Below are 23,125 nucleotides of genomic sequence, written 5' to 3' on the forward strand. Positions count from 1 at the left end.
TGGAGGGGATTTAATTTTGACAGAAATGATAAATAATACTAAAGAAATCCTTGTTTCTTGTCCAAAAATAATGTTACTAAATATGTTTTATGTCAAAAGAATTGGTTGTATATTTGCTCTTGAGAGCACAAGTAGTCATTGCAACACAATGGAAAACATCACAAAACCTTACACTGGATGCATGGTACCACTCACTCTGAAATAAACTCTAGTGGAGAAAATTACATATAATTTGTTATTTTGACAAGGACTAGAACCTCCAGACACTTAGGGGAAGGCTCTGGACATAGTGTATCTTGATTTCAGTACCGCTTTTGACAAAGTTCCCCATGACATTCTTGCAGAGAAGCTGGTAACTGTTAGGTGGATTTGTAACTGGTTAATTGACCAAACCCAAAGAGTGCTTACTAATGGTTCCTCATCCTGGAAAAAAGTCCCAAGTAGGGTGTTGCAGGGTTCTGTCCTGGGCCCGATGTTGTTCAACATCATCTTTATAATGTGTGCGGACTAGAGTAACCAAGATGATAAAGGAAACAAAGCCTGTTTTTATCTTTTGCTGGTCTGTCGTAACTGAGAGAATGAGTATGTGTACCCCTTACTTCTATAGTTGCCCTATTGCCTATTTAGCATGCTCACATCAAAGTGCAAGTAGATAAATAGGTATCGCTCCGGCAGGAAGGTAAACGGTGTTTCTGTGTGCTGCTCTGGTTTGCCAGAAGCGGCTTAGTCATGCTGTCCACATGACCCGGAAGCTGTACGCAGGCTCCCTCAGCCAATAAAGCAAGATGAGCGCCACAACCCCAGAGTCGGGCACGACTGGACCTAATGGTCAGGGGTCCCGTTACCTTACTTATGTATGTAGGTGCTTTTACCTTATGCTGGCCTGTGACCATAATACAGATTCTTCTTTTTCATGCCTTAGGAGGAACAGTGGAGGGATTTGGGTGTGCTTAGCCTGGATAAGAGGACTCTGAGAGGAGATATTGTACTTAAAGGGCCTTCAAATCAAAGACAGAGCAAGCTTGTTTTCTCCTGCTCCAGAAGGTAGGACCTGAAACAATGGCTTCCAGTTACAAGAAAGGAGATTCTGACTAAACGTCAGGAAGAGCTTTCTGATGGTAAGAACTGTGGGACAAACTTGGAAGATGGTAGATTCTCCCTCCTTGAAGGTTTTTAAGCATAGGTTGGATGGCCACCAGCCGCATATGATCTAGTAGAGATTTCTGCATTGCAGAGGGTTGGACTAGACAACCCTTAGGGCCACTTCAACTTCCACTATGGAACTCAAGATCAAAGGAGGCAGTGAGGGCAGCCAACCAAGACGGCTTTAAAAGAGAAATAGGCAAATTCATGGAGGGCTACCCATGGCTACCAGCTTTCACAGTTGGAGGTAGAAGTGCTTCTGAATACCAGTTGTAGAGAACCACAGGAGGGGAAAGTGCTGCTCTTGTGCTCAAATCCAACCTGTGGGTTTCTAACTGAGGCATCTGGTTGGCCACTGTGAGAACAGGATGATGTAGATGGTCCATCGGCCTGATCCAGCGGGCACATCTTATGTTATATACTTCTGTCACATCATTGGATGAGTGCCTTTCACCTGTGATGGCTGGCAAGACAGTGGCAGCCACACCTGGATCAGGAGAGCTTGGCTGCAGTGGTCCAGCTACTGGAGACTATGAAGCCGGGAATTATTCCCTTCCGCTTTGCCTGGAATGCTGAAGACTGATACTATCAACAGAGCATACCCTCTGCTTAGAGGCCTAACTGGCTGTGATTTGCCACCAAGCCAGATTTCATACAATTTATAGTGCTTCCAAGTCCTATCCCAGAAAGGTGGCCCAGCAGGATACCATGGTTGTTGGTATTGAAAGCTACCAAGAGGTCCAGCAGAACCAACAGGGACACACTTCCCATGTCCAGTTCTCAAGATGACCAAAGCCATCTCTGTCCCATTACCAGGTGTGAAACCAAATTGAAATGGATCTAGATAATCCGTCTCCTCCAGAAACCCCCATAGCTGAGATGATATGCTCCAGTAAGTTGCCCAGAAGTCGGATGTTGGAGATTGGCCAATATTTATCCAATGCAGTGGGATTCAGGGAGGGCTTTTTCAACAGAGGTCTTATAGCTGCCCCCTTAGGAACACTGCAACCTTGCCTAGTTGTAAGGACGCTGTGACCACTCCCCTCACCCACTTTTGATGGGCCAGGAAAGGCAAGGTGCTGACACAGATGTGTTTGCTCTCACACTTCCAGGATCCTGCCCACATCCACAAATCGAAAAGTATCTATTAAACATTGGACAAGAAGGCCAAGGTTACATGTATATCTACTCTAGCATCCAAGTCAGAACAGAGCCAAGCAATCTTCTCAGTGAACTGCTAAGCAATTGTTCACAGTGAGCCATCGAGTGGTCTAAATTCTCCTCATGTGGGCCAGAGTGTAAAATACCCCTGACCATACAAAACAGTTTTACTGGATGACTCCTCACTGATGCAATGGTGGCAGAGAAAAAAATTTATTTGCTGCCACAATGCCATACAAAATAGGCCTTCAAATCGCCTGTGTTTGGTCAGACTCATTCAGAGTTCCTGCCAAAATCACTCTAGTCCCCATCTCACATACTGCATGATCACCAGCTCCCTAGAGAACCATGGGCCTGGTTGCCACCCAGGTCATTTCTCCATCCCAAAGGTCTACCAGAGCTTGAAATAGGGTGAGCATATGTCTGGATTTTCCCCAGATACGTCCTCTTTTTAAACTTTAAAATTTCTGCCCAGGTGGATTTTTAAAATAATGCAAAATGCCCAGATTCTTTTCCTGCTGCCCGAGTACATCTGGTCTATGCTGTCCAGGAGGCCGCTGATGGCGGCTGCTCTAGGACGAAGAATGGGCGTGCAGCGTCCAGTGGTGGCAGTGCTACTGCTGCTTTGGAGAGCTCTGCAGCTTTATCATAGGCAGGTGCCGAAGTCGCAGAAGAAACTCTGGCAGCCGAGGGAGCAGCTTGCAAGCAGCAGCAGCAGTAGAGAGCAAGCAAGCAAGCATGGTGGGATGGGGTTTTCAAAATCGAGCGTGAGACATCCAAGGCCTTGCTTGCTGGGAAAGACGCCCGCGCTGGGCATGGGTGGAACTACCTTTATTGAAGGAAAAGAAAAGAAGAAGGGAGGGGAGGGTGCCACTGCCGCATGCCCCCACTTTCCCGTGGGTGTGCTCAGGAAATTGGGTTTTTCCAGCAGAGCTGAAGTGAGTAAGTCTTGCTAACCTCGCTGTACCTAATGCCACACACGGGCACGAAAAGCACCTCTGCCGTTACAACACTGATTGGATCGTGAATGTTAATCAGTGGTTTCCCCACGCTGCTTCCTTTCCCCAAATAGTCTCGCTTTTGAAATGGTGTGGTGGTTGGCTGGAAGACTAAGGTGGGGAGGTTTAGATGTAACCCCAGTCGAAAGTCGGCAGGAAAGCCCGGCATATTTGGAGTGCGTGGCAGGGTGTGTGTGTACCAAAACAAAGCTATACCTTTCAAATTGGCCAAAGAGGATTTAAAATGTAGGTTGGCTGCTGTTGGGTAAAACTGTCTAATGTTTATTTGTCTGGGGGGGGGGGGGGGAGAGGCAGGGAGAGAATGGAAGATGGCTGGGCGACAGCGGGGGGGGGGGGGCTGAGGAGAGCATGGTGTATGCAAATAGGCGGAAAGTTAAGGCCCCAAATGCCTGCCTTGGCCAGGTGGTGCATCATGCAGCCCAGCCGTGCAGTGATGGGGGAGGGAGGTGGTGCATTTCAGAAGAGTCCTTGCCCCGCTCTAGGCCCCAGTGCAAATGTGCCTTTGTTTTAATCAGGCTCTTGCCAAATTTTGCTTTCCTTTCTTAAAAAAAAATTAAAAAATCATCACGTCTTCTCTCCCCCACCCTGCCTAACCCAGCCAAATGTGGCATGTGAGACAAGTCCGCCACTCGCCCTCTCCTGCAGCGGCTCCAGGTCTCCTTGGCTCTGTTCTCCTCAAGTGCCTCTCTCCTTGCGCAGTGGCTTAATGGCAGGCACTCCCTGCTTCCCCCCACCTGCATCTGCAAGCCTGACAACCGCCTGTAAACATGGGGATCGGAAACTGTGTCCCACCAATGTCAGCTTGTGGCTGCTGCCCCCTCTGCCCTGCCTGCCATTCTCTTCTGTTCGTCAGCCCCCTACCCCTTACCCCACAAGCACACGCTCATGTATTTCTTTTGCTACCTGCTAGCTGGAGGAGGAAGAGGTCTCGATCTCATCGGAAGAATGGTTGAGCTGAGTTTTATGAGCAAAATGTTTGCCATTTTAAGGCACATTTAATGTGCACATCCCCCTTAATGAGTTTTCGGCTTTAAAAATATTTGTCATGTAATTTGTTTGTAATGCTTTTTTCTGTTTCTGGGAATTGATTAAAACCTGCCTGAACATTATTTTTTATAGGCAGACTTAACATATTAATGGCTGCCACTGAACAGAGTGGGCTATATTAGTGATTCCTAATCACTGCAGTGCTTGTTTTGCGGGCTGGTTGGCCTGGCAGGGGTTATTAATATGTTGAGAGCTTATTCCCCAGTAAAGGTAAACAACCCCTAGACGGTCTAAGGCAGACATGTCCAAAGTCTGTTTCGGGGACCTAATCTAGTTTAATCCGGCCCCTGTAGCAGTTTATTTCCTGGGGTAAAATCCTAAAAAAAAATAACAACTTTTGGGTAAAAATAATAAAAAAGCTCAACAGCTTCAATCCTAAAAAACTTGGGTCGGCCCTTTCGGCCCTTCACTTCACCAAATCTGGCTCTCTTTGATAAAAGTTTGGACACCACTGGTAAGCCGACCAAGGGGTGTGGTGCTCATCTCACTTTAGGCCAAGGGAGCCAGTGTGTGTCCACAGACAGCTTTCCAGGTAATGTGGCCAGTATGACTAAACTGCTTCTGGCGCAACAGGGCATCGTGATGTGTGCCAGAGCGCATGGTCATAAGGCAAATGTGTCCTCTTTTTTTGCTTGTCAAAATATGGCAACCCAACTTCAAAAAAAAAAAAAAAAAAAAAGCCTGCCAAGGAAATAGGAAACTCCCCAAGAGCCACTATCGTAGTTGGTCCCCCACCACTGCAGAGGTTCTGAGTTCCAGTGAGTATCCACTCCACCAGGTAGTGATCTGACCATGACAGTGGAACTATAGAAAGTTCCTCCACTCTTAAGGTTACCATCAACCAATTCAGGACAGAAAACCAAATCCAGACTGTGCCCTGCAGCATGGACCGGGCCAGAAATTATTTGGGTGGGACAGACCCATGGTTGCCATAGCAGACATGGAGTCCCGAGCTACTCCTGATGCACCCAGTTATGTAAAGCAGACATGCTAATATAATTTTTAAAATAATATATATTTTAAACTGCTGCTTTTATTCACATTTTGATTTTTTAGGAATACTTGCTTTTACTTCTTTTTTATTGATTATTTTATGCTTAGAGCTTTTTACAATTAGGTAGTGTACAATTCTGAAAGATGCACGGGGTGCTCTGCTCTCTGAAAAGATGCAAGAGGTGCTCTGGAAGAACTGTTTACAGATTTACTGTCAGTTTTAATAGACATGATATATGCAACTTAGCCTGTGGGTATTTCTTACAAAACTTGGCAATGATCCATATACTATAAGCAAACAGAGGAAAACACCAGGAGAAGCTCTTAAGTGGCAAATTGGATGGGTTTTATCCTTTTGCTTATGAAGGTGCTTAAGAACATTATATCCCTGCATGATAAACCCACAAGCTCTTATTAGCTTGAAATTTGCTTGGTGTTTGTTTATTTATTTGCACTTCTATTTCATCCTTTCATCTCCAAAGAGCCCAAGGTGGCATCCAGGGTTCTCTCTTCCTCCTCATTTGATCCCCACAACAACCATGCTGTGACAGGTGTTAGAAACTCGGATAGAGAAGCAAGGCGCCAAATGTCTCGTTAAACCAAGGTTGCAGTCGCCAAAACGGAATGTCTAGTTGCCATTTGTAGGAATGACAGCTCTAAGGTCTTATTTTTCGAACAATGACTGTGACTGATTCTCAGTTAAATATCTGGCTAGTTCAGAAGAGCTAGGTGAAGAGCTTTGAGAACTTAAACAAGAAAAGTCATTTGAACCAGGGATAGTCCACATATACTTTGGAATTCATTCTGATTGTGCAGATGCAATATAACTGATAAGCGGTCTACAGGATGGGGTATTAGTGTGTGAAAACACAAGATCCAATGATTCCCAGAGGGTGAAGATGTCAGGCACCATCCTGGCACCCAGGCAACGTCACGTGGTTGCAAATGGTTGAAAACCAGGTGCATAATGTGCCTGGCAAATTTCAAACACTGGCTGTGAGGTAGGTTAGGCTGAGAGGCAGTGACTACCCCCAAGCTCAACTAGTAGGCTTCATAGTTGAGCCTAAACTACCCCACAGGTTTGTTTTGAGGACTGGATGGGGAGGAGAGAATAATGATCACTACCTTGAGCTCCTTAGAGAAAAAACGTATGTAAATGCAAATAAATAAAATAAGATAATAGATTATGAGTGGAAGCCAAGGGAACACAGACACAGGGAGCTTCAGTTTCCAAAATAAAGCAGTGCTTATATATCCATTGTCTACCTGCAGAGTGATATGCAGAATGCAAACTTATTTCATGGGTCAGGGCAGGGCCAGGACAATTTGTCAAGGGCCGGTCAGCCTTACCATGAGACTCCTTGTCACTTCAGCTTCTATATGAATTGCTGTGCTTACGTCAAATTATGAACAAGGGGAAAGAGCTGTAGTCCCCAACACACCCCACAGGGGGGCAATTTGATTTTTAATGGGGGCAATTTGAGAATGAGTTATTAACAGTGAATGACCTTTTAGGCTTCCTCTACATAAATAGGAGTTCATTTGTTGAATAATAAGTATTATATGTCACAGAGGGGAGACACCAGGATTTTAGTGATGCTTACATGGGGCATGGTCAAAAAAAGTTGGGAACCACTGGGTTAGAGCTAGTGTGGCATGATGGTTAGAGTGTCAGACAAGAACCTAGGAAAGACCAGAGTTCAGATCTGCACGCAACCATGAAGCTCACTGGGAGTAACCTTGGGGGCCAGTCATTGACTCTCTCAGCATAACCTACCTCACAAAGTTGTTGTGGAGATTAAATGAGATGGGGAGAACCATGTTTGCCACCTTGAGCCCCTTGGAGAAAAAGTCGTGATATAAATGCAACAAATAAATCTTGCCATTAAAAAAACACAGCTTCTTGTTATTCCAGAGCAGTGGTTTTCAACCAGTGTGTTGTAGCACCCTGGAGTTCCTTGAATGATGGTCAGGGGTGTCATGGGCAACACTGGCCTCTGTCCCTCTTTCCCTCTAAGAAGCAAGTGGGTGAGGGAGCCCAGCCAACCAGTCTGTCAGCCCTGGCTGTTGGGAATGGGCGGACAAGTGGGAGGCTGGGCAGGCAGGCAAGCAAGCAGCGCACTGGCTTTCCTTGTGCTGGCTGTATGCAATGCCTGCCTCAGAGCTGAGTGCCCAGTGCTCAAAGGGAGTCCTTCCAGCATGCAGGCCCAGCAGCGATCCCTGTTGCCTCCCAAGGTGAGTAAGGTCTCATGTTCAGCTTTGGCCAGTCTCTGTCAGGCCACTAAGTCTGGGGGCATCCTCTTTCCAGGCCCCTATGGGGCGACATGAGGATGCACATCTTTTTGGGGGGTGCTGCTGCCCAATGAGAGAGGAGCGGGGGCTGAGGGAATGCTCCGCAAGGGAGAATATTTTAAAGGGTATGGGGCTGCCCGCTCTACAGGCAAAGGGGCACCCAGCACCCAAGGGGAGACCTTCTGCCATGCAGGCCCGCTGGCACCCAAGGTGAGGTGCAGGCCTCATGTTCACCTTTGGCCAGTCTCTGCTGGGCAGCTGTCTGGAGGCATCCTCTTCCCAGGCCCCTGGGGGACACAGTGTGAGCTCTTTTTGGGGCAGGGGGGCAGCTCAGAGATCAGGGGCAGCAGCAGTGGCTGCCCTGAGGACTCCCAAGGAGAGGAGAGAGGAGAGGAGGCTAAGAGAACACTCCGCAAAGGAGGGTGTTCAAAAAAGGGTGAGAGGTTGCCAGCTCTGCAGGCAAAGGGTGACATAACTGGGCTTCTGAGCCCCACATGGGAGCCGCAGAAAGAATGCAGTTGGTCAAGGGAGCCATGAACTCAAAAAGGTTGAAAACTTTTGTTCTAAAGCATCGGTCTTCAGCTGAGAGGTTAGGAGACACTTGCAGTTTGTGGCCTGATGCAAGATAATTCGCAACAGGAGCCCTACCACCTTGCAGACATAGAGTAAAAAGAAGGTCCAGAAATGAATGTTTGGATTAAAAGTGGGTCCTGGTTTTGAAAAGGTTGAAGATACTGCCAAATGACTGCATACAACTCTGCTGACCATAGTGGTAAATTTGTTCACCCATTTTTAAAAGACGGATAGCTCTTTTTAAGTATCAAATCATACCTACAGTTACAGTCTATTACAACAAACAAAGGAGCCCCCTTCAAATCTAGGCTAAAACGTGTTACTTTAAATGGGGGGCGGCGAGAGATTAGATAGATAATACAGTGGTACCTCAGGTTACATACGCTTCAGGTTACAGACTCTGCTAACCCAGAAATACTACCTTGGGTTAAGAACTTTGCTTCAGGATGAGAACAGAAATCGTGCTCCGGCGGTGCAGCGGCAGGCCCCATTAACTAAAGTGGTGCTTCAAGTTAAGAACAGTTTCAGGTTAAGAATGGACCTCCGGAACAAATTAAGTACGTAACCCGAGGTACCACTGTATAAGAGCATTAGAAGAATCTGGCTGTTTGATTAGGCCAGTGGCCCATCTAGTCCAGCATCCTGTTCTCACAGTGGCAAAATGCCCATAAGAACCTAGGGATCTAAATAGACTGTCTCTGAACCTGAAGTTTCCATAAAAGCATTAGCAGAGCCCTCCTGGATGAGACCGAAGGGGACCCATCCGGTCCAGCATCCTGTTCTCACAGTGTCCAAACAGACACCTCAATGGGAAATCCACAAGCAGGATTCCAGAACAGGAACAATGATCCTTTTAAAAATAAGTGTTAGATGGGGCTGCTTGTCTTGAAATGCAACAACTAGTCCAGATCAGATCAGAAGAAATCAGAGCAACAGCCTGAAATAACAGCAGCTGCCCATAACTATTCATTTGGTCTTTACCAGGAACCCAAAGTTACTGCTCACATTTGGGCAGACTTAAGGCATCTTTAAAGAACAACAACGAAAAGTTCATGGAGTACAGAAGAAAGAAACTGACCCAGTCAGTTCATTTGGGCATACAGAGCAGGATCCTCCTCAAAAGCTGAAAATAGGCATCTATTTTATGGCCAGTCTTTGCCAAGCACACAATTAATTAGCACAGCCTGGAAGTTGGTGGTGTTTTGCAACTGGAAACCATAAATTGCAATGTCTCATATTGCTATAATTATTGGGGGTGGTGTGGAGAAAACGCCTCACCACCACCACCACCACAATGTTCACATTCACATGGGTGACACAATTACTTGTAGAACCTCAGAATTGTAGAGTTGGAAGTGACCAAAAGGGTCATCTAGTCCAATCCACTACAGTGCTGGAATCTCAAGTGAAGCATCCATGACATATGACCCATGTCCATCTGACTTCTGCTTAAAAACCTCCAGCAAAAGAGTCTGCCAACTTCTTCAGAGGGAGTCTCTGTTCCACTATTGATGGCACCTACTATCAGATGGTAGGGGTGCCAATTTGAATAAAATCTGGGGGACAGATAAGCCCCTTCCCAAATAATTGATCACATCATTTGAATGGCAGTGCCCTACAATTTGGGGGCAAAGGGCTAGACCCCCTCAAATATTTTATGGGGGGAGCAAATTGACCCTGACCCCTAGGAGTTGGCTCCTTTGTCAGAAAGTAGTGTTTAGTCGGAATTTCCTTTCTTGTAATCACAGACACTCACTTGCTTATGTGCTAAACTCAGTAAACGAGCGCTCTCCTCGGGAGAAGGTGGCATCGTCTCCTCCTTCACTGGAGGCTTTTAAACAGAGATCGGACAGCGTCTGTCCGGGATCTTTTAGTTGTGAGTCCTGCATTGCAAGGGTGCTGGACTAGATGATCCTGGGGGGCTCCCTGCAACTCCACAAAAGTTGCTGCCTGCTCTACAAAGCCGCCGCCCCGCCATCGCCGCCGCCACAAGGCGGGCTGCCAAACCACGATCTCCCTGAGGGTTGTTGGGGCCAACAGCGGCCTCCCGCTTCCCCATCCCTCTTCAGCTCTGGACCTGCGACCCTCCCGCCCTCGGACTCCAACTCCCGTCAGTCCCCGCCGTGGCGGCCAGGGCCCAGGGACGCTGGGAGCTGGAGTCTGGCAGCCCATTTGCAGCGGGCGAGAGCGCGCCGCAGGGCCCCCGTGCAGCCCCTCCAGCGCCACCTGCGCCCCACCGACCAACCGCCGGACCCACCTGCTGCTGCTGCTGCTGCCGCTGCCTGCCGGACTCTTGAGCGAAGCGGTGCTTGGGCCGGCCGGGACCGGAGACCTCGCCCGCCGCCCCCCCGTCCTCGTCGTCTGCGGTCCGCGCGGCGCTGCTCTGCCTTGGCGGCCAGGCGGCCTCCGCCTCCCGGCGGCGCAGCTCGGAGCGCAGCTCAAGATAGCAGCCGAGCGTGAGGAGGTGCAGCGCCAGCGAGAGCGCGAAGAAGCCCGACAGCGCCCGCCCCACGCCCCTCCGGGCCCCGCCGCAGGAGCCGCAGCCGCTCCCGCCGCCACCTCGGCCTCCTCCTCCTCCGGCTTGCGGCTCTGAGCCCATGGCGCCGGCCCCTGGGGGCGCTACTGCGGCCTGCCCATCCCGGCTGCGGCCCTCCTGCTCCTCCGTGGCTGGGTGCCTGGCTGAGCGGCCGGCCGGGGCTGAGCGCGGCTGTCTCCGCCTCCGTCGACGGCCCTCGGGGCGTCCGGGCTCCGGAGGCGGGGGCGGGGCGGAGCCGGGGGTGGAGCCTCCTCTGCGCCGGAGGGGGGCCCGAGGGGCCGCTTTGTGAGGGGCCCAGGGGTCGCAGCTCCCGCCGGGCTCCCCTTCGCCGGAGCCTTCTGAGCGGGCAGTCTGCTGGGGGCGCTGCAGCCAGATGGCCCTGCCTACTGCTGCCTACTCTGGCTGGCAGCAGCGGCGCTCCGGCTTTCCTGGCGAGAGGACTCCTCCAGCCCTTGCCTGTAGCTGCTTTCGCGTACTAAGCCCTAGTGAAACCTCCTTACGAGGCGGCTGCTCAGCCGCAAGGGCCGCCCCCTCAGCGGTTGGAGGGCTGCCGCCAGACCGCCCCCGAACCGGAGTCTGCCCGCGACCCCCTTCGCTCCCGCACCTCTTGCTGCTAGGCGTGCGGGGAAGTTGCGATGCTGGGGTGAACCCAGGCGCCTTTTGAGGGACGGCAGCGCCTCCTTGGGGCTCATCCCCTCCTCCCTTACGTTAAGGGGAAAGTCGACTCCTCTGATCCAATGCCCTCTTCAGGAGTGAGACAGAGACGAACTCTTCCAACAATGGGAGAGCAGAATAGAATCATCTCCTCGGGCAGAATAAGAGCGGAGGTGCAGCCTCTCCCGTTTTTCCGGCTTAGGAACATAAGTAGAGCCTGCTGCATCAGGCCAAAGGGGACCGGCTAGCCCAGCATCCTTGTCCTCCCAGTGCCCTTTATGGGAAACCAGCAAGCACAATTCCAGCACGTGAGCACTTTAACCTCCTCGTGCAGTTTCCAGCAATTGGGATTCAGAGCATTGTTGCATCTGACCATGTAGGCAAAGCATAGCGTTATAGATTTGGGTTTAAAATAATAAATGGTAGGATTTTGATGATTTGGGATGTGGAGGAAGAAATGCAAACTGCAAAGGAATTCCTGGGCTAACCTACGCAAAATGACTTGGCCAAGCTAGGGCCATTAAGAAACAATGGAGGGCCTTTGAGGGCCATTGGCAATGCTAGAGTATTGTCCTTACCCCCTGCCCTGAGTTGTGAACAGAGACAGGGATTTGGAAGGTTGCCAGGGTAACTGTGTCTTTGAAAAGGGAGTCTGGAAGCAAGGGGTTCTGGGAAAAAGAAGAAGGAAGAGAGACTGAGATCCATTTTTGGGCAGCCTGGCTGCAGAACTGACTGGGATAGATGCCTGGGGCTCCATAGCTTCACTGCTGTGGGGGACAAGCCCCTTCTGCAATGACCATGCTGTAAGATCTGGACTCCCTCCCTGCAGACTGAAGGTGTAAATAGGTGAATAAAACATATTTCTTACACTGACGACAGTCTCCACTGTTTCCTCAATTATCCAAAGGACCAAAGACCCTGGGTGGGTGCCTGGAACATCACAGGCCTTTGCCGCCACTTGGCAGAGAGGCGAGGGGAGGCACCCAACTTTTGTAACAATAGCAATTGTGGGGAGCAGCCATTGATGGCCTTCTCCTCTTCCACAAACTTGTCTCATCCTCTGTTAAAGTCATCTAAGTTCGTGGCCATCATTGCCTCCTGTGGTAGGGAGTTCCATAGGTTAACTTTGCACTGCGTCAGGAAGGATTTCCATTTTTGTGCCCTGAATCTCCCAACATACAACTTCACGGGATGCCCATAGGTTCTTCTGTTATGAGATTGGAGGGGGGGAGCTTTTCTGTCTCTACCTTCTCTGTCCCATGCATAATTTTCCACACTTCTATCATATCATCTATTACGGTACTTGCTTTTTCTCTGAACTAGGTAAAGGGTAAAGACCCCTGACCATTAGGTTCAGTCGTGACTGACTGTGGCTCATCTCGTTTTATTGGCCAAGGGAGCCGGCGTTTGTCCGCAGACAGCTTCTGGGTCATGTGGCCAGCATGACTAAGCCGCTTCTGGTGAACCAGAGCAGCACACGGAAACGCTGTTTACCTTCCCGCTGGAGCGGTACCTATTTATCTACTTGCACTTTGATGTGCTTTCGAACTGCTAGGTTGGCAGGAGCAGGGACTGAGCAACGGGAGCTCACCCCGTCACTGGGATTCGAACCGCTGACCTTCTGATCAGCAAGTCCTAGGCTCTGTGGTTTAACCCACAGCGCCACCCGCATCCCTTATTTTCTCCGAACTAAAAAGTCCCAAATGCTGCAGCCTTTCTTCATAGGGGAGCCATTCCACCTTCTGGATCATTGTAGCTGGCCTTTTTTGAATTATTTCCAACCCTGTACAGTGGTACCTCTGGTTGCTGACAGGATCTGTTCTGGAGTTCCGGTCGGATCCCGAGGTTTCTGCAACAGGAGTGACTGCTTCTGCAAACCAATGGTAACGTAAGCCGAGGTGCTGCTGTAATCTGCTTTTTGAGATGACCAGAACTGTCCACAGAATTCCAAACACAATCACACCATATGTTTGTATAACGGCATTATGATACTTTATTTTCAATCCCCTTCCTAATCCCTAGTATGGAATTTTCCTTTTCCCTCTCTCTTTTTTCTTTGATAGTAATGTAGCCTCAGAAGAGCACTCAGACTGTCGTGATCCAGATATCAAAAAATCTGATCACTCATTCAAATGCACATCCATGCACGTGGTAGGAGAATGAGAGGATTCACCTCCAACATAATCCCAGAGTCAAATTCGGTACAGGGTTTTCAAGCAAAAAAAATTAAACTCGAGGGAAGAAGGTTTCATAAATATTACAATTACTCAGCCGACTTTCAGCACCTAATTAAAATGCAATTTGGCACCTGCCATAGCTGGGCTTGCCAACTCCCACATTTGAGGGATTGCAGCTCTGTCCTTCTCCGAAGCCAAGAAACTCCACGTCAACACCTGTTGAGTCATACGCCTGAAATTCCAGCCGCCTGCTTGCCACATGATTCCTCTTCTTGCATTCTCTTGCATCTCTGAGCGGGACACTGCTGGCTTCTTCAACGAGAAAATCAGTTTAAGATGGTCTCTCTACGCTCTTTGAAGGCATCTCTGATGGAGATTGTCATCATTCATCCACTGCCAATTGCTGGCTTGCCCCGACAGCTTGGCTAGTTCTGTTTCTTGCTGGCCACCAGTGCTTAGATTTCTAATCTGGAGGAGCTCAGGCTTAGGCCTTTTGGGGAGGCCTTTCTGCCTGGTTCCAGGCTAAGGATGTCACATAATCAAAGGGGAAAGGCTTTGACAACACAGTGCTGCACTGAGGCAAATAGCTGTAGGTGGAAAGGAAGAATACTGCAGAAGAATAGAATCTTATAATTGTGGTGTTGGAAAGGACCCAAATAGTCATCTAGTTCTATCCCCTGCAATGCAGGAATTGTAGCTAAAGAATCCCTGGTGGATGGAGAACCAACCTCTGCTTAAAAGCTCCAATAAAGGAAAGTCCACCACCTTCCCAACCACTTGAAGAAAATTGGGATCATTTAACAAATAACCCACACACCTAAACCTACCCCTACCTTTAAAAATGCAGGGAATGTTATATATCCTGGAAATTGAGATCTGTTCTGCAGAGACCCCTGAATTGGACTGGTCCCAACAACAACCAAAACAAGGTCTTCATTGGAATTACACCAGGCACCTGCAGCCAAAGGTTTCATAGAACTGTAGGGTTGGAAGAGAACACCAAGGGCCATCTAGTTCAACCACCTGAAATGCAGGAATTTTGATGTATGGACAACCAGTTTGTTTAGCAGTTGCCTCGGAGTTCCATTGGCCTCCCATTATTTTCAATGTCTGCATGAAACTGCTGAGAGAGGTCACCTGGGTCCTTGGGCTGAGTTGTCACCAGTACACACAGGTCTTCCTCTCGTCTTCTGCTACTCAGGGAGGCAGTGGAAGTCTTAAAGAGGCACCCCGAAGGAGTTCTAAAATGGATCAGGGTGAAGACCTGTTGTTTGGCCAGAGCTCTAACCTACTTAGAGATTTGCAGCCTAACACATCAGGTCCACCATTTGGGGAGTCCACTTGTGATTAACATCATTCAGAGGTAGGGATGAATTTAGCAGCTGTGACAGCTTCCCCAACTGCAACCCAAAAAGGAGAAAGCAGATCTGCACTCATTTACTATCATGTTTAGGGTATGTGGGACGCGGGTGGCGCTGTGGTCTAAACCACAGAGCTTAGGGCTTGCCGATCAGAAGGTAGGCAGCTCAAATCCCCATGACAGGGTGAGCTCCCATTGTTCAGTTCCTGCTCCTGCCAACCTAGCAGTTCGAAAGCACGTCAAATTGCAAGTAGATAAATAGGTACCGCTCCAGCGGGAAGGTAAACAACGTTTCCAGCGGCTGCTCTGGTTCACCAGAAGTGGCTTAGTCATGCTGGCCACATGACCCGGAAGCTGTACACCAGCTCCCTCAGCCTATAGAGAGAGATGAGCACGCAACCCCAGAGTCGTCCGCAACTGGACCTAACAGTCAGGGGGTACATTTACCTTTAGGGTATATTTAGCCTGGAAAGGAGGAGACTGAGAGGTGATAGGATAGCCATCTTCAAATATCTAAAGGGCTGTCACATGGAAGATGGAGCGAGCTTGTTCTCTCCTGCTCTTAAGGGGAGAATGCAAACCAATGGATTCAAATGACAAGGCGCTTCCAATGAAGCATTAGGAAGAACTTTCTATTGGTAAGAGCTGTTTGACTGTGGGACAGACCCCCTTGGAAGGTGGTGGGCTCTTCTTCACTGGAAGTTTTTAAGTAGAGGTCAGATAGTCATCTGTCAAGGATTCTTGAGTTGCAATTCTTACATTGCAAGGGGGTTGGACTAGATGATCCTTCCAATGCTACACATCCATGATTCTGTCAATACTAGACAGCACTGGCATCTGTCTATATCAGGTTGCCTTTAAAGGCAGACCAGAAATTTCAGCTGCTGCAACATTCAGCTTCCTGAATGCAGTGGGGTAGGGTAGGTGCTTTGATACATACCACACTGGCTTTGCGTCAGTTGAACTGGTTACCCATTCTTGTCTGGGCTCAACTTAATGTGTTGGTACTGACACTTAAAGTGCCGCATGGATTGGGACTACCTACAATGATGCAAACCTGTATAGGCCCCTGGGAAACCTGTTCTCTGGCCCACCGCTGAGGCCAATGAGACAGGGCCTTTTAAGGAATGGCTCCACAGTTGTGGAATTCTGTTCCCTGAGAACCGCCCTTCACGTTTCTCTTCTGGCTTTTATATGGGGACTTATTTATTCCTCTAGCCTTCTTTATTTCTAGCCTTCTTCATTCCTTCTTCACTTTTTATTCATCTTTTTGTGGCCCTGTTTTAAATCTTTGGTTGCTTATTAGCATGTTTGTTCAGCTGTTTTAACATTTGTGTTGCATGTGGTTTTGCAAGGCAGCAATGCTGCTTAATACCGATTGCTGGAAACTGCAGGAAGGGAAAGTGCTCTTATTCTGTTTTAAAAGTAGGAAATGTAAATGAAAAAGTTAATAAATAGCAAAACATGGTGTGAAATTGTGGGTTTTTTTCCTTGCTTCTTAAAGATTTTTTTTTTAAAAAAAAAAATTTATATGATAGACAGGGCCTTGCAGAGCCAGGCAGAGGCCCGGACCAGGTAGATAATGTGCCCCCGCTTTTTTTTTTACCCTGGGGATAACTGAAGTCTTATAAATTAGTAAGTATATAAATAATTTTCACAGAAGTTATGCTGACAAATAATTTTATTTCAAGGCTTGAACCGTATCTGCATATAAAGACAAAATGGAGAAATTAAACTGTATCAGAAGCAATATATGGAATTGATGAACCAGGAGATTGAATGGAAAATTAAGCAAATGAGACAAAAGACATTCGAATCGGCAGATAAATGTGGAAAACTCCTATCATGGCAATTGAAGAAGAGACAGAAACTGAACACAGTCACAAGTTTGGAGGTGGATGGAAAGAACATTTCTAAACCAAATGAGATCAGCAATTGCTTTCAGAGTTATTTCAGAAGATTATACGCACAAGGGCCGGAAAACGAAAGAGAAATGGAAGAATTTCTCAAGAAATATGGATTACAAAAAATTTCGCAACAAAGTATGCTGCTCTTAAATGAGAAAATAACTGAACAAGAAATAGAGGGTGCCATTCAAAATATGCAATTGGGGAAATCTCCAGGGCCAGATGGATTAACCTCCAGATACTACAAAGCTTTGAAGGACTGGATAATACAGCCGCTTAAGGAGGTTTGTAACGAGGGGAAAAGGGCACCCGAAACGTGGAAAGAAGCTTTTATTACACTTATACCAAAGACTGAGATTGATAAAAAACAGATCAAGAACTACCGCCCTATATCATTACTTAATGTGGATTACAAAGTATTTGCAGACATTTTGGCAAAAAGATTGAAGAATTGGTGGAGGAGATTCACAAAGATCAGGCAGGCTTTCTCCCGGGTAGACATATATCTAACAATGTAAGGAATATAATTGACATTATAGAAATGTTGACAGTGAATATTAATACAAAGGCAGTTTTAATCTTTGTGGACGCGGATAAAGCCTTTGACAATATATCTTGGAAATTTATGAAGAAGAACCTCCATGGGATGGGGGTAGGCCAAAAGTTTGAAAATGGTATAAGTGCAATTTATTCTGAGCAAAAGGCAAAGTTAATTGTAAATAACGTGGTTACTGATGAACTATTTATTGAAAAAGGGACACGGCAGGGGTGCCCAATATCCCCATTACTTTTTATATCGGTCCTGGAGGTTTTGTTAAATATGATTAGGGGGGACCAGCTGGTGAAAGGGATTCAGGTCGGAGCCAGACATTACAAATTGAAGGCCTTTGCAGATGACTTAGTATTGACCTTGCAAGAGCCAGACACTAGTACCAAAAGAGTTTTAGAATTAATTCAAGTATTTGGTCAGGTCGCAGGATTTAAGTTGAACAAACAAAAAACTAAGGTACTGGAAAAAAACTTAACAAATGTTGAAAGAGAGAGATTCCAAGAGGAAACTGGGTTAGTGGTGGCAAAGAGTGTAAAATACCTGGGAATTAACATGACATCTAAGAATGTAAACCTATTTAAGGATAATTATGATAAGTGCTGGACAGAGATAAAGAAAGATTTAGAAATATTGTCGAACCTGAAGCTTTCCTTGTTAGGTCGAATTGCAGTAATCAAAATGAATGTATTGCCTAGAATGTTATTTTTGTTTCAGACATTACAAATTGTTGATAAATTGGACTGTTTCAAGAAGTGGCAGAAAGATATATCTAAATTTGTCTGGCAGGGCAAAAAGCCCAGAATTAAGTTTAAGATACTTACTGATTCTAAAGAAAGAGGGGGATTTGCCCTGCCGGACTTAAGATTGTATTATGAATCGGCAGCTTTCTGCTGGTTAAAAGACTGGCTACTTCTTGAAAATGCAGACATTCTAGACTTGGAAGGATTTGATAATAACTTCGGTTGGCATGCATATATTTGGTATGACAAGGTTAAAGTGTATAAGGGTTTTAAAAATCATATTGTTAGGAAAGCACTATACAATGTTTGGATTCGGTACAAAGATTTACTGGAAAATAAAACTCCCAGGTGGCTTTCACCAATGGAGGCTAAGGAGGTAAAGAAACTTAATATGAGAACTAATTGGCCAAAATATTCTGAAATCCTAGAACAAGAAGGTGGTGAATTTAAACTACAAAGTTTTGAGAAAATAAAGTCCAAGGTACGGGATTGGCTCCATTATTTTCAAATAATGGAGGCCTACAAACAAGACAGGAAAATTGGTTTCCAGGTGGAGAAATCGAAATTAGAAACAGAACTGTTAGAACCCAATACTAAGAATTTATCAAGAATGTATAACTTGCTGTTGAAGTGGAATACAATAGATGAGACAGTGAAGCCAGCTATGATTAGATGGGCACAGGACATAGGTCATGACATTATGTTTGCTGACTGGGAGCAGTTATGGACCACAGGTATTAAATTCACAGCATGTAATGCCCTACGAGAAAACATTATGAAAATGATTTACAGGTGGTACATGACTCCAGTCAAGCTTGCGAAGATTTATCATTTGCCCAATAACAAATGTTGGAAATGTAAAGAGACTGAGGGTACCTTCTTCCACCTTTGGTGGACCTGCCCAAAGATTAAGGCCTTCTGGGAAATGATTTATAATGAGATTAAGAAAGTACTTAAATGCACCTTTCATAAGAAACCAGAGGCATTTCTCTTGGGTATGGTCGGCCAACTGGTGCCGAAGAAGGATAAAAATTTCTTTTTGTACGCTACTACGGCAGCAAGGATTCTTCTAGCAAAGTATTGGAAGACACAAGAGCTACCCACGCTGGAGGAATGGCAGGCGAAAGTGATTGACTTTATGGGACTGGCAGAAATGACCGGCAGAATCCGTGACCAAGAGAAAGAGACTGTGGAAGAAGATTGGAAGAAGTTTAAAATATATCTTAAGAGCTATTATAAAATTGAGGAGTGCTAAAATGCTAAGGGAGAGGAAGATGTAGAATTACAGCGGTAAATTGTGTTTAGTTTAGGGTGAAATTGAAAAGGAGAATGAATTTATATTTAATTGGCTAAAAGGGTTGTTGAACAATTGTTAAAAATAAAGGATGCAAAAAGGGGAAGGTATGGGGAAGTCCGAGAAAAGAAGCTTATGGAAATAAGGTTAAGAAATTATGATTTTTTTGTGTTTGTTTTCATGTTGTTTTTGTGTTTGTTAAAAATTGGAAATTAATAAAAATTTTATTAAAAAAACAAAAAAACAAAATGGAAAAGATAGATATACAATATGCTGACCGAGGCCCCCTTTGGAATCGGAGGCCCGGGCCAAGTGGCCCATATGGCCCCCCCTCTGTCTGGGCCTGATGATAGATGATACAGTGGTATTTCGGGTTAAGTACTTAATTTGTTCTGGAGATCCTGAAACTGGTCTTAACCTGAAGCACCACTTTAGCTAATGGGGCCTCCTGCTGCTACCTGAAGCACTATTTCTGGGTTAGCGGAGTCTGTAACCTGAAGCGTATGTAACCTCAAGCCTATGTAACCTGAGGTACCACTGTATGTCTCTTTTTAGAAATACCAGTTCTCATGATTCACTTGTTCCCCCATAGTGCATAGTGCAGGTATGGAACTCGCTGCTGCAGAAGGCAGTGATGGCCACTAACTTGAATGAAGATTCAACAAATTAATGGAGGAGGGAAGTCTTCAGTGTCTACTAGCCACTTGGTAAGTCTCATTGAGTCTGTGGGTAAATGTGTATAGGATTGCAGGCTATTTAGCATTCAGCTATTCCATGCATCCACCTTCCCTTTTAATTTTTGAATCAGCTCAGAACCTTCTAGATCTAGTATCATTGCCTCCTTTTTTTTTAAGAGCACAGGAGTAGAATAAAATGCTTCCAATAGATCCCATTCTGCTTGCCCCTCCTTTGCTCACACCCTGCCCTTACTCAGTCTCGTACACCTGTTTTGACTTGCCCCACCTGTGACTTGTATTGACACATGTTCCTGGGGTTAGGCAGCCTGGAGGCATCCTGTCTGGTAGCTGCTTCTGCGCCCCAAGCCCCCAGTTACATAAATAGCCCAGATGTTGCAATGGAAACCCACAGGCTTTCTAACCCTTGCTTTTGGGCAAATAAAAAAAACAAAAAAAACAAAAAATCAGTTAGTTCAGAATTAAATCACTCCTCTACAAAAAGTCAAACTCTGCAAACCCTTCCTAACAAGGCCTGCCAATTCCCCCCCCCCCCCCAAGAAAGCATGCAAAATGCTGTGGGGAATGAAGTATGCATTTGAGAGCACCTCACAAAAAACTAGTAATTGAGCCAGTGGTATGTGTGGTTTTTTTTTTTTTTTAAAAAAAGATTCTAGGGGGTTTACTAGATTGCGAGCAAAACATGAATCAGCAACGCTAAAAAGACAAATGTGGTTCTCGGTTGCATCAACAGCAGTACAGTGTCCAGGCTGTGAAAAGTAGAATCATAGACCTGTGGAGTTGGTAGGGACTGGTCCAAATCTCTGCAGTGCAGGAATTTGTTGTGTTGTTGTTGTTGCTGCTGTTGTTTAGTCATTTAGTCATGTCCGACTCTTCGTGACCGCATGGATCAGAGCACGCCAGGCACTCCTGTCTTCCACTGCCTCCCGCAGTTTGGTCAAACTCATGCTGGTAGCTTCAAGAACACTGTCCAACCATCTCGTCCTCTGTCGTCCCCTTCTCCTTGTGTGCCCTCCATCTTTCCCAACATCAGGGTCTTTTCCAGGGAGTCTTTTCTTCTCATGAGGTGGCCAAAGTATTGGAGTCTCAGCTTCAGGATCTGTCTTTCCAGTGAACACTCAGGGCTGATTTCCTTAAGAATGGATAGGTTTGATCTTCTTGCAGTCCATGGGACTCTCAAAAGTCTCCTCCAGCACCATAATTCAAAAGCATCAATTCTTCGGTGATCAGCCTTCTTTATGGTCCAGCTCTCACTTCCATACATCACTACTGGGAAAACCATTTTGTTGTTGTTGTTTAGTCATTTAGTCGTGTCCGACTCTTCGTGACCCCATGGACCAGAGAACGCCAGGCACTCCTGTCCTCCACTGCCCCCCGCAGCTTGGTCAGACTCATGCTGGTAACCTCGAAAACACTATCCAACCATCTCGTCCTCTGTCGCCCCCTTCTCCTTGTGCCCTCCATCTTTCCCAACATCAGGGTCTTCTCCAGGGAGTCTTCTCTTCTCATGAGGTGGCCAAAGTACTGGAGCCTCAGCTTCACAATCTATCCTTCCAGTGAGCACTCAGGGCTGATTTCCTTCAGAATGGAGAGGTTTGATCTTCTTGCAGTCCATGGGACTCTCAAGAGTCTCCTCCAAAATTCAAAAGCATCAATTCTTCGGCAATCAGCCTTCTTTATGGTCCAGCTCTCACTTCCATACATCACTACTGGGAAAACCATAGCTTTAACTATACGGACCTTTGTTGGCAAGGTGATGTCTCTACTTCTCAAGATGCTGTCTAGGCCTGTCATTGCCCTTCTCCCAAGAAGCAGGCGTCTTTTAATTTCATGGCTTCTGTCACCATCTGCAGTGATCATGGAGCCCAAGAAAGTAAAATCTCTCACTGCCTCCATTTCTTCCCCTTCTATTTGCCAGGAGGTGATGGGACCAGTAGCCATGATCTTCGTTTTTTTGATGTTGAGCTTCAGACCATATTTTGCACTCTCCTCTTTCACCCTCAATAAAAGGTTCTTTAATTCCTCCTCACTTTCTGCCATCAAGGTTGTGTCATCTGCATATCTGAGGTTGTTGATATTTCTTCCGGCAATCTTAATTCTGGCTAGGGATTCATCCAGCCCAGCCTTTCGCATGATGAATTCTGCATATAAGTTAAATAAGCAGGGAGACAAAATGCAGCCTTGTCGTACTCCTTTCCCGATTTTGAACCAGTCAGTTGTTCCATATCCAGTTCTAACTGTAGCTTCTTGTCCCACATAGAGATTTCTCAGGAGATAGATGAGGTGATCAGGCACTCCCATTTCTTTAAGAACTTGCCATAGTTTGCCATGGTCGACACAGTCAAAGGCTTTTGCATAGTCAATGAAGCAGAAGTAAATGTCTTTCTGGAACTCTCTAGCTTTCTCCATAATCCAGCGCATGTTTGCAATTTGGTCTCTGGTTCCTCTGCCTCTTCTAAATCCAGCTTGCACTTCTGGGAGTTCTCGGTCCACATACTGCTTGAGCCTTCCTTGTAGAATTTTAAGCATAACCTTGCTAGCGTGAGAAATTAGTGCAATTGTGCGATAGTTGGAGCATTCTTTGGCACTGCCCTTCTTTGGGATTGGGATGTAGACTGATCTTCTCCAATCTTCTGGCCACTGCTGAGTTTTCCAAACTTGCTGGCATATTGAGTGTAGCACCTTAACAGCATCATCTTTTAAAATTTTAAATAGTTCAGCTGGAATACCATCACTTCCACTGGCCTTGTTATTTGCAGTGCTTTCTAAGGCCCATTTGACTTCACTCTCCAGGATGTCTGGCTCAAGGTCAGCAACCACACTACCTGGGGTATATGAGACATCCGTTTCTTTCTGGTATAATTCCTCTGTGTATTCTTGCCACCTCTTCTTGATGTCTTCTGCTTCTGTTAGGTCCTTTCCACTTTTGTCCTTTATTATGGAAATCTTTGTACGAAATGTTCCTTTCATATCTCCAATTTTCT

At 46.5% G+C, this 23,125-nt stretch overlaps 1 protein-coding gene across 1 annotated transcript in view; it reads right to left on the reverse strand.

Moving 5' to 3' along the window:
- Nucleotides 1-10,955, reverse strand: part of EDA (ectodysplasin A) — a 50,414-nt gene extending 39,459 nt beyond the window's left edge. The window contains exon 1 of the mRNA XM_079961429.1: nucleotides 10,486-10,955. Coding sequence (XP_079817555.1) covers nucleotides 10,486-10,827 — 342 coding nt within the window. The 5' untranslated portion in view covers nucleotides 10,828-10,955. The remainder of the gene's footprint in view (nucleotides 1-10,485) is intronic.
- Between the last annotated feature and the right edge of the window lie 12,170 nt (nucleotides 10,956-23,125).

This window comes from Podarcis cretensis (genome assembly GCF_951804945.1).
Source record: "Podarcis cretensis genome assembly, chromosome: Z".
Lineage (NCBI taxonomy): Eukaryota > Metazoa > Chordata > Lepidosauria > Squamata > Lacertidae > Podarcis > Podarcis cretensis.